At 63.7% G+C, this 15,589-nt stretch overlaps 1 protein-coding gene across 2 annotated transcripts in view; it reads right to left on the bottom strand.

Annotated features, from left to right (window-relative positions):
• Positions 1-3,603: 3,603 nt before the first annotated feature.
• Positions 3,604-15,589, bottom strand: part of RAB11FIP3 (RAB11 family interacting protein 3) — a 58,591-nt gene continuing 46,605 nt past the window's right edge. For both annotated transcript variants that reach the window (XM_070461048.1, XM_070461049.1), the window contains 8 exons: positions 12,925-13,018; positions 11,940-12,043; positions 7,991-8,131; positions 5,938-6,019; positions 5,368-5,505; positions 5,136-5,291; positions 4,925-5,065; positions 3,604-4,814 (listed from right to left, as the gene is read on the bottom strand). In XM_070461048.1, the coding sequence (XP_070317149.1) occupies positions 4,701-4,814; positions 4,925-5,065; positions 5,136-5,291; positions 5,368-5,505; positions 5,938-6,019; positions 7,991-8,131; positions 11,940-12,043; positions 12,925-13,018 (970 nt within the window). In that variant the 3' untranslated portion in view covers positions 3,604-4,700. The remainder of the gene's footprint in view (positions 4,815-4,924; positions 5,066-5,135; positions 5,292-5,367; positions 5,506-5,937; positions 6,020-7,990; positions 8,132-11,939; positions 12,044-12,924; positions 13,019-15,589) is intronic.

The following is a 15,589-nucleotide window of genomic DNA, read 5'->3' as shown; positions in this document are numbered from 1 at the left end:
TTCCGTGCGGGGAGGTGCCAGGCTGCGGCCGGGGATACGGTTGTGGCCCCTGAGGACCGCGGGGCCCGTAGACGCGCCAGCTCCTTCCCGGGTCCCTCCAAACTTTTCTGTTTCCTCAGGACCAGCAAAGGCTTTACGGTCCGACGCTCCAGTTTCGCTGGATCGACAAGAGCGGCGCCACTCGTGGGGTGACCTGGGCGCATGGCGTGTCCGAGCCCCGGGTTCTCCTCGGCTAGCGGGGGCACCAGCACCCCCGGGCCGCCGGAGGACCGAGGGAGCCACAGCGCACAGCTCGACCCCTGGCAGGGAGGAAGCCAGTGTGATGCCTGGGGCCTCCGAGCAGAATCGGCCCCTCAGGCGCGTTCTGTCCCTGCCTGTCGGACAGCAGGAGGTCACTCTGACAACCCAGCAGCCGCGGAACTGGGGGGTAGACCCTGCCCATGGCCCCCTGCCTTCCGTCGCCTAGGGCTTCTGGAGGCAGCAGTACCGCCTGAAAGAGCTTTGGTGTCAGCGGTTTACCTGGCGCCCGCGAAGCACGGGGAGGCCGCAGTGAGGAGAGGGGACGCTGAGGGCGGAACTCCCGGACCCTGGTTTCCGGGGGGCGTGTGGAGCCGGAGAAGGCACGGCCCACGCGGGAAGACGGGAGGGAGGCCCCTAGGTAGGACAGATTTAAGGAGAGTGGGCGTGGTCCAGTAGTGCCTCCACACGGAGAGGATTTCTGCACGGGGAGCTGGGTGATGTTTGCTCCAGCGTCCGGTCAGTGGGACCTTCGGGGACAGCGCTCAGGGCTCCTGGAAAACCTCCATCTCTCCAGATGCTGCAGCCAGGACAACTACGTCCCCACCCCGGGTGCTCGGGCTTCAGACACAGCCTCCAAGACAGCCCCTTCCTGAGTGCCCGCGGCGACTCAGCCCGCCCCCAGCTTCCTCACCTGCACGAAGGTGGCAGTGACAGGCCTCTGACCAAGGCCTGGAAGCTGCAGAATCACTTGAGGACAGAGTCAAGGGCTGACTCCTAGTGGTGGCTCAGTGACCACAACTCCCTTTCCCTCCCTGTGCATTTCCTGGGGTGACTGGGTCAGAGCTGATGTCCACAGCCCTGTAGCCTCCTAACAAGAAAAACAGCTGAAGTTGAGGCAGGTTCCTGCCAGCTCACTCTAGTCCTGGTTGGGGGCCGGGTGGGGAGAGAGCAGGCACATCCCAGCCCTGCTCGGTGAGGGGCATGGCCTGCAGTAGTGGGGAGGAAGGGACAGGTCATGGTGAGCCGCACTAAAGAGGGCCATCAGCCTGTGAGCATCTCAGATGTACCAAGGTGCGCAGGTTCAAGTTTTAAGGAATCGCAAAGCAGAGGGTGACTTTAAGGAGATAGCCGCCTGGAGGGGAGGGGAGACCCTGGGGGCAGGTCTGCCCCGTGCTCTTCTCGGCTTTGGGACACAGCAGTGAGGACACCCAGATGCTCGTGAGGAGTAGAGGGTCTGCGGGGACGTGGGCACAGGGACCCTTTCTGGTGTGACAGGCACCGGGCAGTTGAGGCCAGCCGGCTGAGGACTGGACACACCTGTGCTCTGGCGGGGTTTTACATGAGGACCACTTGTTTTGTGAGATGCCCTCACGGGGCCTCCGTCCCACGGTCTCTGAACCTCCAGCAGACGGAGCAACAGGCACTGGGGCCCCTGGGCTGGGAGTGCAGAGTGGCCACCCTTCAGCGTGGACAGGCCTGAGCTGGCCTCAGCCATGGCCAGGCAGTGCGTGTGGGACACGATGAGCCTGGAGTCAGGGCAGCTGTTCAGGAGGGGCAGAGCCTTGCTCTGCACACTTCGTTCACGAACAGGCCGAGATCTTGGCCTCCACAGCTCTAGTAGCATGAGGGAAGTGCTGACTTGAGACAGGATCCGCTTTGGGGCTGAGGGTGGAGGGTCCTCCTGGGTGAGACGCCCTCTGGCCTCCTGTGTCCCCTGCAGCCTCTCCACACTCTGGGCACACCCCGCCTGGGCGGGTCCTGTAAAGAGCTCGCTAGGAAGCCAGGCCCTGCTAAGTCACATGCTCTCCCAGCCCACCCTGTGCAGAGGGGGCTGGGACCCCTGCAGGCCAGGGCAGGGGCCTCAGTGTTGGCTGCAGGGACCAGCAGGGCTGCAGACAGGCCCCTACGTTTAGGAGGGGAAGAGACAGTGGGATTCAGGGAGAAACCCCTGCCTGGCTCTGGTTTACCTGACAGAGTGAGAGGGCACACACACACCACACACACACACTCCGCTTCTCCTCCTAGGCAGAGATGGGCCCTACAGGCTTCAGACAGGACGTAACCTGACTGTCCTGGGCCAGCAGAGACTCCCTCAGTGCCTCCAGGCTGGGGACAAGGCCCTTCCAGGCACCCACTGACCCCCCTGAACCAGCTGCAGCCGCGGGGCACCCCAAGTGCTGAGCCCCCCCTCCTTGCACAGCTCCACCCAGAGCCTAGGGGTGAAGCCTGCAGCCCAAGGCCTGGCACAGTGCTGCCCTCCCTGGCTGCCCTGGGCATGTGACCGTGGACCGGGGATGGGGGGACAGGTACAAGTCCCAGCTCCACTACTGAACTTGATGAGGCCCTGAGTCGACTCTGGGGAGCCACCCCTTAGCACCAGGAGCATGGAGGGGGGCCTGATCCTTTCTCCAGGCCCCCTGGAATCCTGGCCAGGGTGCAGGCTCCAGGCAGAACTCCCGTGACACATTCACACCCTCCAATTGCCCCCCACAGTGCCCAGGCCCCTGGCAACCCTCTAGTGCCCCACCCACCCCCAGCTGAGGATGAGGCCAGGGGGCCCTGCTTCCTGCAGGCAGGTCCATCTGCGGTCAGCTGGAGCCACGTGGTTAGTAGCCCTGACTCAAGCCCCTCTCTGCCCCACTGGGTTGTCAGGCAGGGCCTGTCTCCACCTGCGTCTGGTACACAGGTACCTCAGTGCTGGGTGTCACAGGCACCTAGCTAGGGAATCGAGTGTTGGGGACTGCTAGATGACACCCCCCTTGAAGTCAGACTTGGCCACTCACCCTCAGAACCACCCGAGCCCTCCTGCCCTGGACCCCCTGTCAAGCCTTCCCCCACAGTCTCACGGGGCCTGTGCCTCTCCAGTGTCTTCCTTCCAGTGCTCTGGCCTGCCCCTCCTGGAGCCCTCTTGATCCATGATTACCTGATCCATGGGTTCTACCCAGCTGGCCCCTGGCACCATGTCAGCAGCCAGGCCACACTCAAGGGCCTTGTCCTACCATGAACACAGCCCTGAGGCCCCACCGTATCGCCCTGGCCCAGGAGGTGCCCCAGTTGGGCTCCCCTGGGGGCCCAGCCTGGCGGGGCAATCCCGCACACCGCCTCTGGGAGGGGCTGGCTGGACCAGGCCTCCTGCTGCCCAGCCCAGGGGATGCTGCAGGGAGCCTCTGGCCAGCCCCTCAGCACTGCCTCTCACTGGTGTTGGGGCCCCTGGGCGTTCACATCCCGTGTCATCCAGGCTGCTGTCACATGGCCGGGAGCTCTTTTTTGGGGTGAAAACAGGGTGAGTGTGCAGGTCAGTGCCCGGCGTCTACGAGAAGGGCTCGGGGCAGCTCAAGTTCACAAAAACAGGCCCAGGCTGTGTGGCGGGGCATGGCAGGGCGGGGAGCAGAGTTCCAGTGTTTATTATTGTACATATATATATATTTCATGTGTATACACAGATAGTTTTCTCTCTTGGAAGTATTAAAAAATTGATCAACCTTCAATCTATAAAAAATACCTACTCTACATAATAGAAAAATCTCTCCTCCAAGTTTACACTGATTTACACCCAAGGCTTTCCCCAGAATGTACAATACGAGGCAATATCTTAAACCTTAGTGTAGAAGGTGGGCCACGCAGAGGGTGGAAGGACACAGGGCCACACACATGCTCACACACTCGCACGCACACACACTCCCTCACGTACATGCTCGCACCAGCAGGGCCCCCACCCCACCCGCTCCAGGGGGGTCCTGGCCGTACTCAGGCCCTGGGGCAGGCCTGCAGCCCCGGGGGGTGACGCTGCTGCTCCTTGAAGGAGCCCCCAAGCCGCCAGGAAGGCCCTGACCTCTGGACATGGGAGCCAGCCCTGCCTGGCCTCCTGCAAAGTGCACCTGGCAGAGGGACCACAGCTCCTGAAGACCTCTCACTCCCAGAGGAAACTGGCCCCAGACATGTGGACTCCTGGGAGCACTGGACATCTGCATGGGGACCCCCCACCTGGTGGCTCTCACATCATAGGATTAGTGCAGCCAGGGTGTGGCTGGGGGCATGGCCCTGTGACCCGCAGACCCCCAGGCTTCACGCTGGATCAAGGGGCCCCTTCCAGTTGGGTGCCGGCCCAAACAACCCAGGAAAGCTGGGGGCACAGCAGCGCCTGGCTGGACCTTGACGGCACTGTCCTCGCCTGCCTATCCTCCCCCCACGTCTGGCGCCAGGGTTTTGGGGCCTGTGTGCTGTCCAGGGGCAGCGCAGGCCTGGACGGCACCGGGCAGGGCACCTGGTGGCCACGGGGAGCAGCACTCCGGGTGACCCGTTTCCCTTCCTCCCCAACCGGGCGGGAAGCGCGGGAGGTCAGAGGGGCTTGCCCAGCCGGAAGCTGTCCTGGAGCCCCTCGTCCGGCCCCACCCCGGCTCAGCTGTGTCCTCCCTGCTGGGCGAGGGAGACCAGGCGTGCTGGGCGGAGCCTTCCCGCGGCTACTTGACCTCCAGGATGGATGGGTTGGTCTCCATGATGGCCACGATGATCCTGTCGATGTAGTCTTGCAACCGGAAATTGATCTCTTCCTGCTTCTGAATGGCGTCCATGAGCTGGGGGGGAGGGGGGGGCGCGGGGTTGGTGCCTGGGGCCTGGACTGCGGATGCCTGCAGGCCACGTGGGGGGTGGGCTGCGTGGGGCACCTGAGGGGCGGGGCCATTACCTCATCTCGGGAGACTGAGCTGATCTCCGCGGCCAAGGACTCGGAGAAAGCTGTGGAGAAGAGGCTCCTGGCGCCCTGGATGCTCAAGTTGATGATCTGCCCGTTGAGCTCGTCATTCTGCTCCTTCAGGCTGCGGTTGTCCTGGGGGACACAGGGCGTCACTCCCGGGCGCACAGGGCAGGCCCTCCCGCCGGGTGCAGCCCCAGCGCACCTGCTTGAGCCTGCGGACCTCCTGCTCCAGCTCGCTCTCCCGCGTGCGGCTGTGGTATTCTTGCAGGCCCACGCTGCTGCTGCGGCCCCTCCGCTGCTCGGCCTCCAGCTTGAAGAGCTGCAGGTGCTCCAGCTGCTTGCGCAGGTCCTCGATCAGCTGCGGGGGAGCGGGCTCAACCAGGCCGCAGGGCCTCTGGGCGGTCCCAGCACCCATGGGGGCAGCCCCTGCTCACCTCCTGGGTGGCCTCCTTGTCCCTCTGGAACTGGTGCCTCTCGTGGCTCAGCCGGTCCCCCAACTTCCGCCTGTTCTCCTGCTCATTGCTGAGCCGCACGGACAGCTCCTCAATCTCATCCAGCAGCTTCTGCTTCTCCTGTAAGAAAGAAGGCAGCCATGGACACGCCCACATGCCACAGTCCCTCACAGCCCCCCCAGCCCCAGGTACTGTTTCTGCGGGGGGAGGTGGGACCCACAAAGGAGCAGGGGCTGAACCCAAGTGCTCCCAGGTGTCCTCAGGGTGCACAGCAAGCCAGCTGCAGTCAGCCCCTCAAGGACAGCATCCTGGATCAAATCAGGGGTTCATCTAAGTGTAACTTTCCAGGCCCAAGGACCCCAAGAAGCCAGGCAGGGCCATGCACCTTTTGGCAAAGGGAGGGCCAGGCCCCGCCTGTCCTGGCTCCCTCAGTCCAGGGGCCCCATGTCACTGCCAACCGGGCAGCTCCCTCGCCTTGGAGACCCTGTCTCAGGTCCTGGTGGCCCACAGGTACCCCGGGAGGAGCGCGGGGAGCCGGGGGGGGCAGCTCACCTCCTCCAGGCGCTCGATGTTGGCCTTCAGGCAGGGCGTGCAGGACCTCAGCTCGCTGTTCTCCTCGTCCAGCTGCTGCAGCCTGGGGCACAAGGACTAGGCTGGGACCCGCGGAGCTGTCCGCTACCACCACACATGCCCACACAGGGGCCAGAGCTCCTCACAAGCCAGGACGGCGTCCACACCTCAGGTGTGGGGAAGCCTCACATTTAGAGAAAAGCTGTCGCCACAGAGCGGGTCCCTGGACCCTGAGCCCCTGGCGGCTTCTCGAGATGTCTGCTCGTTCTCGTGGCATCTGTCACACTCACACTGTAAACATGGGTGACCAAGCCACGGCCTCGACCCAGCCTCCCCCCAACGCCCCTTCCCGTCGGGTCCCCACACCACGACACCATCACGGTTCCTCTGTCCCCTCGGGGCTGCAGCATCTCTGGGCTTGCCTGCTCTTCGTGACCTTGACATTCTGAGCAGGGCTGGCCCTGTGTTTGGTGGGTGCCCCTCAGGCTGGGCTCGTCTGGGGTCCTCTGGTGACTGGACAGGCTGTGAGTCTGGGGAGAGCCCCACAAAGGGGGGTGCCCTTCGCACCCCGCGTGACGTTGACCTGGACCACTGGGTGGTCTGTCTGCCAGGTGTCTCCTTGGTCAGGTTCTGCTTTTCCCGTCTGTCCTCTGTCTTCTAGTCATAGGCCCCGTTCAGGCTCCAGGGACCCCCAAGGGGGCTTCTCCACGTGTTGCTCGGGTTCCTCATTGGCCCAGGCTCTGGCAGAGGCTCCCGCTGTGTCCCAGCTCTGCCCACCCGGAGCCCGTGATGTGCCGCCTGACTGTGCTCCACTGCCTCCCCACTTCTGCTGGTTTTCCTCTGGCCCAGTCACATGCCCGCCCTTCTCCCAGGAGCCCTGGTTCCCTCAGGCCCCTGAACTCCCAGGGCTGCTGACGGAGGTGCACAGGGCAGGCGGTGACCCAAATGCCGTCTCGCTCCGAGGACCTCTCGAGGCCCCATCCAGCTTCGGCCCAGCTGCCACCTGTTCAACCAGCAGGATGGCCCACCCATGGCACCCACAGGCCAGTGCACAGGGCCCCATGGAGAGGCTCTCCCGAAGTCCGCTGACCCCACTGTGCTGAGGTCCAGCAAGAAGGTTGTCCTGGGTGCTGGCGCCGCAGGTCTGCCCCCAGGAGGTCTCTGTCCAGGGAGACCCCAGCACAGCTCTGCGTGCAGCCCCTCCTGCTGCCCGCCACTGTGAAAATGTGTCCAAATGTATTTTCCAGCTATAAGAGCCGGACAGAAACACATGCTTAAGGGCCTGGAGTCATGAATCACTGCTGCCTGCTGAAGGCCGAGGGTGGGGCCATTCAGTCACAAAGACAGTGACTGCAGGAGGACGGCGGGAACCCTTGTCAGGGACCCCACAGCTGACCGGCACCCTGTGGGTATTTAGGTTCTCTGCCAATTTTGAGATGAATGTGTCACCGTGCGTGGACACCACAGACCAAGTTCCTGGTCCCCGCCTGCGCCTTTGTGGGCATGTGCGTGGACCTGCTCCCCTTTCCTGACTGTTTAAGGCGCGTGCCTTCAGGGGAGCCCAGGGTAATGTTCGCAAGTTGCCTTAAAGAAAGATGGTGACTTTGATTTGGTTGGTGTAATGTCCTCACGAGAAAGATTAGAGAAGGTGACATCCAGGTGGTGTCTGTCTTTGATCCCAATAATCGTGGCCTTCAGTACAGTCTTCCAGTTTTCTTTACAAAGGTTTTTCCCACTGTTCCTATGGTTAACTTTGTTCCTAGGCGTCGTGCCCTGGGGTGGAGGGCTGTGTGCTGACAGCGCAGCTATCTCTCGTCCTTGTCCTTGTCCGCCGGTCCCGCTGGTCCCCATCTCCCCTCCCCGACCTGCCCACCCCCTTCTGCCCCCCCATCCCCCTACCCCGCTCCATCTCCCCCCTCCTCCCCCAGTCCCCCTCCCCTGCCCCATCTGCCCCCACCTCCCCCTCCCCATCCTCCATCGCCCCCTTCTGCCCCCCTCCGCCCCATCCCCATCTTCCCCTCCCCCGCTCCCCCACCTGGCCTGCAGATTCTCGATCTCGATGCTCTTCTCCCGCTCCATCTTGCACAGGAGCTCCTTCTGCTTGCGGGTCTCCTCCAGGACCATCTCGCAGGCTCTCAGCTCCTGCTCCTTGAGCTGCTCCTCCAGGGCGTTGGCTCTGCCGGCAGAGGGGGAGAGACTGTCCTGAGACGCTGTGCCCGGACCTGGAGAGTGGCCCTGCCTGGAGGAGGGACGGGCAGGCACTGAGGATGCCCCACGGCCACAGCTCTCGTCAAGGGCGGTTCTGAAGCAGGAGACGTGTCCCCCAAAGGAGCCTCCACCCCTCACTGAGGGTACCTGGGCTTCAGACCCCGGCACAGTCCTGACAGCAGGGACAGTCCCCATTGTTCTCGAGGGACCTCACCCCCACCCCGGCCTGCACCCACAGTGGCTGTCAGCTTGCTGGGTGTGAGTGGGAGACCGTCTCGGGACAAGCCCAAGAGGTGCCTGGCCCCGGGCGCCTCGACCTGCTACTCCAGATTGGGGACGTGGTTTACACACTGCCCCCCACAAGGTCAGATGTAAAGGCAGGTGTTGCAAGAACTTGGGGACAGATGGAATGTCCGCATGGAGACCCCGGCCCTGGTATCTTCCCAGACCACCATGCCTACTTGCAGGAGGCCTCCCAGACGGCAGGGCTGGCGCGCCCCCAGCTGCCCTGCACACGGGGCTTCTCATCTGCTTTTTGGTGCCTGCACCTCAGAGTACACAGTAGGTCGAAGACCACCACACACCACAGGAAAGCTCTAACACAAAACGTCCAGAGCAAACAGGAAGAACGACCCGAAGGAGACACACATCTTGCGGGAGACGCTGCAACTGTCAGCCTCAGAGGCCAGAGATGCCACATCCACGAGACAGCAGCTGTCACAGGAGCGACGTACAACAGAGGTAGCTCTTAGCAATTAAAACTCCAACACAAGAAAATTCTGAATTCAAGAGGAACTGAAAGAAAAAAACTAAGAATCATCACATAGCAAGGAAAAAGGAGAAAGTCAGAGAATAGGAAAGTAAAGGAAAAGAGAACAGTCCAGAAGGTCTAATACCTGACTAACAGAAGTGCAGACTGACTACTGAACTAGAGAGAAAACGGGAGAAACTACACAGAGGAACAGTCCTAGGAACGATCTTCCTGAAGCTGAGGGAGCCGCCTTCCAGATTTAAGGGCTAGGACCTCCTGCCCCTGGCTCAGCAGCACCCTCCCAGCACCTGAGGAGGGAGCAGGACCCATAGAGCCGTGAGCCTAGCGGTGCCAGGCCCTGCTAAGAGACGGACAGACCGCAAAGGAGCAGGCTGCCCGGGGTGGCTCCCAGCGGAATCCCAGACTCAGCCACTTGTCAGTGGTGGGGGGCGCCGGGGCACAAAGCCTTTTTCAGACACGTGAGGCCTTAGGGAGCTGGGCTCCTGTGCCTTGAGCAGGGCCTCTGTTTAGAAACCAAGTGGGTGAAGACGTGGAATCTGGAGGATAAGAAACCAGATGTGGGGGACGCAGGTGGAACTTGTCACATGCAGGAAAAAAGGCCATGGGGGTTGCAGGCTGGGAACCGCAAAGCAGCCCCAGGCACGCGGGCCGAGGGGACTCAGGCAAAACCAGGAGAGGCCCAGCAGCCAGGCATGGACGGCCTGGGGCTGGCGGGCAGGGCAGGGCAGGTTGGGCTTTTCACCAGCGTGTGGGTGACTGACAAACGCCCATCAGGCCAGAAGGCCCACCCGTCATCTGAGAGAGCTGTCTGGCCGCCCCCACCCAGGGCCTAGCACTGTCTCTGAGCCCCCGAGTCTTGGTCTCCTAGTCCAGGGGGACTCAGACATGATGCAATCCTGCATCAGGACAGGTTCTTGGAATGGGGGCACATGCCAGACACCCCCAGATGGGAAGCTCAGCTAGATGCTCCAAGGACACAGTGTGGCCCTGGCTGCTCTTGAGGGGCCCTCCCTTGCCCTTTCCTCGGGGAGAGCCTCGCTCACCCCACCAGCACCCAGAGAGATGGCCGGAGCAGCTGGATGTGGGGCAGTGCCTACAGAACCTAAGGGGAGAACAACCAGAGGGTGGATCACACCTTGTAGGCTGCAAGAGATCTGCACCCTGTGCTCACCTGTGTCCATGCCCTCACCTGTGTGCTCTCTGCTCACTTGTTGTGCGCCCTGCCCTCACCTGTGTCCCTGCCCTCACCTGTGTGCCCTGCGCTCACCCATGCACCCTGCCCTCACCCGTGTGCCTGCCCTCACCTGTGTCCCTTGTAGGCTGCAAGAGATCTGCACCCTGTGCTCACCTGTGTCCGTGCCCTCACCTGTGTGCTCTCTGCTCACTTGTGCGCCCTGTGCTGACCTGTGTCCCTGCCCTCACCTGTGTCCCTGCCCTCACCCGTGCGGCCTGCCCTCACCCGTGTCCCTGCCCTCACCTATGCGCCCTGCCCTCACCTGTGTGCCTGCCCTCACCTGTGCGCCCTGCCCTCACCTGTGTGCCTGCCCTCACCTGTGCGCCCTGCCCTCACCTGTGCGCCTGCCCTCACCTGTGCGCCCTGCCCTCACCTGTGCGCCTGCCCTCACCTGTGTGCCTGCCCTCACCTGTGCGCCCTGCCCTCACCTGTGCGCCTGCCCTCACCTGTGTCCCTGCCCTCACCTGTGTGCCCTGCGCTCACCTGTGTCCCTGCCCTCACCTATGCGCCCTGCCCTCACCTGTGTCCGTGCCCTCACCTGTGTCCGTGCCCTCACCTGTGTCCCTGCTCTCACCTGTGTGCCCTGCACTCACCTGTGTCCCTGCCTTCACCTGTGTGCCCTGTGCTCACCTGTGTCCCTGCCTTCACCTGTGCGCCCTGCCCTCACCTGTGCGCCTGCCTTCACCTGTGCGCCTGCCTTCACCTGTGCGCCTGCCCTCACCTATGCGCCCTGCCCTCACCTGTGTGCCTGCCCTCACCTGTGTGCATGCCCTCACCTGTGTCCCTGCCCTCACCTGTGTGCCCTGCGCTCACCTGTGTCCCTGCCCTCACCTATGCGCCCTGCCCTCACCTATGCGCCCTGCCCTCACCTGTGTCCATGCCCTCACCTGTGTCCCTGCTCTCACCTGTGTGCCCTGCACTCACCTGTGTCCCTGCCCTCACCTGTGTGCCCTGTGCTCACCTGTGTCCATGCCCTCACCTGTGCGCCTGCCCTCACCTGTGCGCCCTGCCCTCACCTGTGCGGCCTGCCCTCACCTGTGCGCCTGCCCTCACCTGTGTGGCCTGCCCTCACCTGTGCGGCCTGCCCTCACCTGTGCGCCTGCCCTCACCTGTGTGCCTGCCCTCACCTGTGTGCCTGCCCTCACCTATGCGCCCTGCCCTCACCTGTGTGCCTGCCCTCACCTGTGTCCGTGCCCTCACCTGTGTCCCTGCCCTCACCTGTGTGCCCTGCGCTCACCTGTGTCCCTGCCCTCACCTATGCACCCTGCCCTCACCTATGCGCGCTGCCCTCACCTGTGTGCCCTGTGCTCACCTGTGTCCGTGCCCTCACCTGTGTCCCTGCTCTCACCTGTGTGCCCTGCGCTCACCTGTGTCCCTGCCCTCACCTGTGTGCCCTGTGCTCACCTGTGTCCATGCCCTCACCTGTGTGCCTGCCTGCCCTCACCTGTGTCCGTGCCCTCACCTGTGTCCCTGCCCTCACCCCTGCGCTCACCTGTGTCCCTGCCCTCACCTATGCACCCTGCCCTCACCTATGCGCCCTGCCCTCACCTGTGTGCCCTGTGCTCACCTGTGTCCGTGCCCTCACCTGTGTCCCTGCTCTCACCTGTGTGCCCTGCGCTCACCTGTGTCCCTGCCCTCACCTGTGTGCCCTGTGCTCACCTGTGTCCATGCCCTCACCTGTGTGCCTGCCCTCACCTGTGCGCCCTGCCCTCACCTGTGTGCCCTGCCCTCACCTGTGCGCCCTGTGCTCACCTGTGTCCCTGCCCTCACCTGTGCACCAGCTGGAGGTTCTCCTGCCGCAGCCGGCTGTGCTGCTCCCCGTTGGCAGCTGTGTCCTTTTCCAGTTCTGACACCCGCTTCTCCAGGAAGACAACCTGGCGAGTGAGATGGTGGCTTGAGAACAAGGGGCTGGGAGAGTGTGTGCCCCAAGCAGATGGTCCTGGAGGCCACACCCCAGGCTGGAGAGCCGGGAGCACCAGTGAGGGCAGGGTGCACACTGCACCCTCGGGCCTCCAGCGCGGCCAGGCGCTGCTCTGCAGGGGCAGTGAGTGCACAGAAGGGCCAGGGTCGGCCCCACCCGCCTCAGGGAGCCCGGCACACTCAGCAGGTGGTGAGAGGTGTGATGACCAGGCCACCAAACTGGAGAGTGGGGAGGGCTCGGCAGAGCTGAGACGCTGCAGAGAGCAGGTCCAAGAGAAGTGGACAGGGAGGAGGGGAGGGGGAGGGTGGATGGGGAGGCTGGCAGAAGGGGAGGAGGGTGGACGGGGAAGAGGGCGGACAGGGAGGCAGTTGGACAGGGAGGCAGGTGGACGGGGAGGAGGGCGGATGGGGAGGTGGGGGGGTGGACGGGGAAGAGGGCAGACGGGGAGGTGGGGGGAGGAGGGTGGACTGGGAGGTGGAGAGGAGGCAGGGCTGTGCCGTTACCCGGCCCCTGAACGTCCCGGAGCCCTGAGCCTCATGACCTCGGCCACAGGGAGGCGGCCCCTCCCTGAGGAACCTCTCTGGAGCAGCGGATTCCACCCACGGCCTGGCTTGGGGCCCTGGCTCCGGGATCGCTGTGGCCCACCCAGCACCTCTCCATAAACAGGTGTCCGTTTCCTGTTCACCCGAGGCTGCCGACCCTGACGGCGCCCGCCAGAGACCAGCAGGGCTGCTGGGGTCTGCTCAGCCCCCACGGTGCCAGCCCCACCTCCCACCGCACTCTGCACACCTCGCCCACCACACCCGCCGGCCCTGCCACCGGTCCAGGGCCCACCTTGTCGGCGATGTCCTCGTCCACGCCCTCCACGGGGCCTGGGGGAGGGTCCTGAAGGGCGTCCATGGTCAGGGCCCCTGACTGCTGCAGATGCCTGTGGAGGAGAGATGACAGGCCCGTCCAGAGGTCCTTCAGCAGGGCGAGGAGAGTAGAGAAGGGGAGCGACCACGGGGCCAGGCCTGTGCGCGTGAGCAAGCCTGGGACCGTGCAGAGGCAGAGCTCTGGGGCAACAGGCAGGGCTTCACCGGAGGGCCTTCCGGCAGGACGCTGCAACCAAGGGCCGGGCAAGCGAGGGCCTCACAGGCCTGGCCTCCTCCTCTGCCAGCTCCTGGGCCGGGTACTTTGTACTTGGGCAATAAAACAGGACGTCACCCCTCTCGGCAGTATGAAATAATCTCACGTCCCCTGAGCCGGTGGACTGTGCTCAGGGTCAGGGTCTTGGGGCACCAGGACTCTGGCTCCCTCTCTGTCTCTGATTTGCAGGTGCGCCACCGGGGGCAGCCACAGGGCCCAGGTGCGGGGCTCCAGCGGCGGAACAGGCCCGCGGCTGTGACGCACAAGAGACTCAGCGTGGTGTGACCCCGAGGAGGCCGGGCACCCCCACTGTGCTAGGGCACGGGCTCCCGCAGGCGGTCACGCAGCTAAGGACAGAGCACGGAGAGCCGGTTCAGTAAAACGCTGTTAAAACGAGCGCTCTACCAAACGTATGAAGGAAGCTCTATCTCCTTTTCCGTACTGACCGAGCTTCTACATTCTTTTTATCTTTCCAGAAACATTCTCAGGGGAACAAAGAAGGGCATCTTTGTGCCCAGGGGCCTCAAGCCCGACGGTGCCCTGGGGGACGTATTGGCGCCGGGCTGTGGACTTCACTGACCCCGCAGGGCCGTGAGGACAGCATCAGCTCCCACTGAGCCGCTCCATATCCGCGTCCACAGCGGGACCCGAACATGAGCTCCTGGCCCAGAGACCGTCCCAAGAAGGGGCCATGCCTGGGACCAACACCCGACCCTGACCTCAGACCAGGGGCTGACTCCGGCTTGGGGGTGTGTGGCTGAGCCATCTCAGATGGAGCCATCTCAGATGGCTCAGATGGAGCCATCTCAGTAAGGTCAAGGGTCCTCGCGTGGAGATGGGAGCTTCTTTATTTAAGCCCGTCCTCACTGAGGAGGTCCAGCAGGAGAAGGGAACCCGTGCCCGATCCACCAAAAGGAGGCAGGTCAAGTCGAGACCTAGTCACAACCAGACCCCAGAGCTGCTGTCGCCCTGCAGGGTCGCTGGTGCCCAGTCGCAGAGCCGCCTGCACGCGGGGACCACAGCCAGGTAGAGAGAAGTGACAGCAGGCACGCTGAGCTTCCTCAGGAGGCCAGGGACAGTTATGGTGGCAGCAGACTAAAATTGCACACGTGTGTGCGTGTGCATATGCACGGCACACTACACACACCCGCAGGCCAGGCTTTCTCCCACAAGGGCACCCATGAGGGAGGGTCAGATTCTCAAGAGCAGCAGCCACAGGCCAGCCTCAGGGCCGCGGCCCAGGGCCCAGGCCCCCTGGGCCTGACTCTGGGCTGGGAGGACGGGACTCGGGCAGCACGTCCCGCCAGCTGCAGGTGTTTGGGTGAAAGGTGGGACGGGCATGGCAGTAAGGCCACAACTCTGGTCAGAGCCTGGTCAGGAGCCAGGAGGACCACTGAGACCCAGGGGATGGAGAGGACAAGTGAGGGGTGTGGGTCTGCGGGGTGGCCTCCACCCCTCTGGGCCCTCAGCCCTCAGGGTCATAGGAAAAGGAAAACAAGCAATTCACGGCCTCAGGGACGGACGGTGGGAAAGCAGGTGGCACCAAAGACAGGATGTTCAGGGACCACACGCTGGAGGAGAGGCCCGGCGGCCAGCACCCGAGGGGCCACAGAGAGGAGCACAGTAGGGAGGGGGGCAGCCCCGAGCAGGCACACGACTGGGGACCGGGGCCCCCAATGGGCTGCACCCAACCTGTGAGCTGCCTGAAGGCCATGCGCCAGGCCGGCTGACAGAGGCGCACTGTCCCCAGCACACATGGGCCAGGGGCCCTGCTGGCTGTCAGCCGGAGGCCTCCAGTAGGAGGCAGCGCTCAGAGAGGGGAACGCAGTTGCGCTGGGCAGAGGCCGCCAGCAGGCGCTGGGGGTGGGGGTGGGGGGCAGGGCGTGGAGGACACTGCAGACCAGCGCCCCAGAGAGGCCGGCAGTCAGGCAGGAGCCTCTAGACTAGAGCCAGGCCTTCCACTCCGCCAGCAAAATTAACCAGGAAAAGGGCGCAAAGGCTCCCTGAAGAGGCCTGAGCGTCAGGGAAGGGGAGCGCTCCTAGGAGCTCCCAGAAGGGAGACGTGGTCACCAAGAGATCCAGAGAGTGCTGGGCTGGACCCTCCGCAGCGGTGCTGGGGCTAGCGCCTCAAGAGTAGTGCCTTTCAAGCTGCGAAAGGGAAGCCACTTCTGATGTGGAAGTCTGCACCAAGCCAGATCACAGGGGCGAGGCACCCGACGAGGGCACAACCGTCTATTTTCTGGGCACCCCTCTTCTCAAGAAGCTACAGGAAGACGTGCTGGACAGAAAACGGAGATTAAAAAGGGAAGAAGGGCCCAGGGGCGAGACAAGCTGACACCTGAGAGACACGCGGCCCGCATGGCACAGGCAC

Source organism: Odocoileus virginianus, chromosome 33 (assembly GCF_023699985.2).
Source record: "Odocoileus virginianus isolate 20LAN1187 ecotype Illinois chromosome 33, Ovbor_1.2, whole genome shotgun sequence".
Taxonomy (NCBI): Eukaryota; Metazoa; Chordata; class Mammalia; order Artiodactyla; family Cervidae; genus Odocoileus; species Odocoileus virginianus.
The sequence above is the reverse complement of the archived record's forward strand: the minus strand, read 5'-3'. Positions and strand labels throughout refer to the sequence as shown.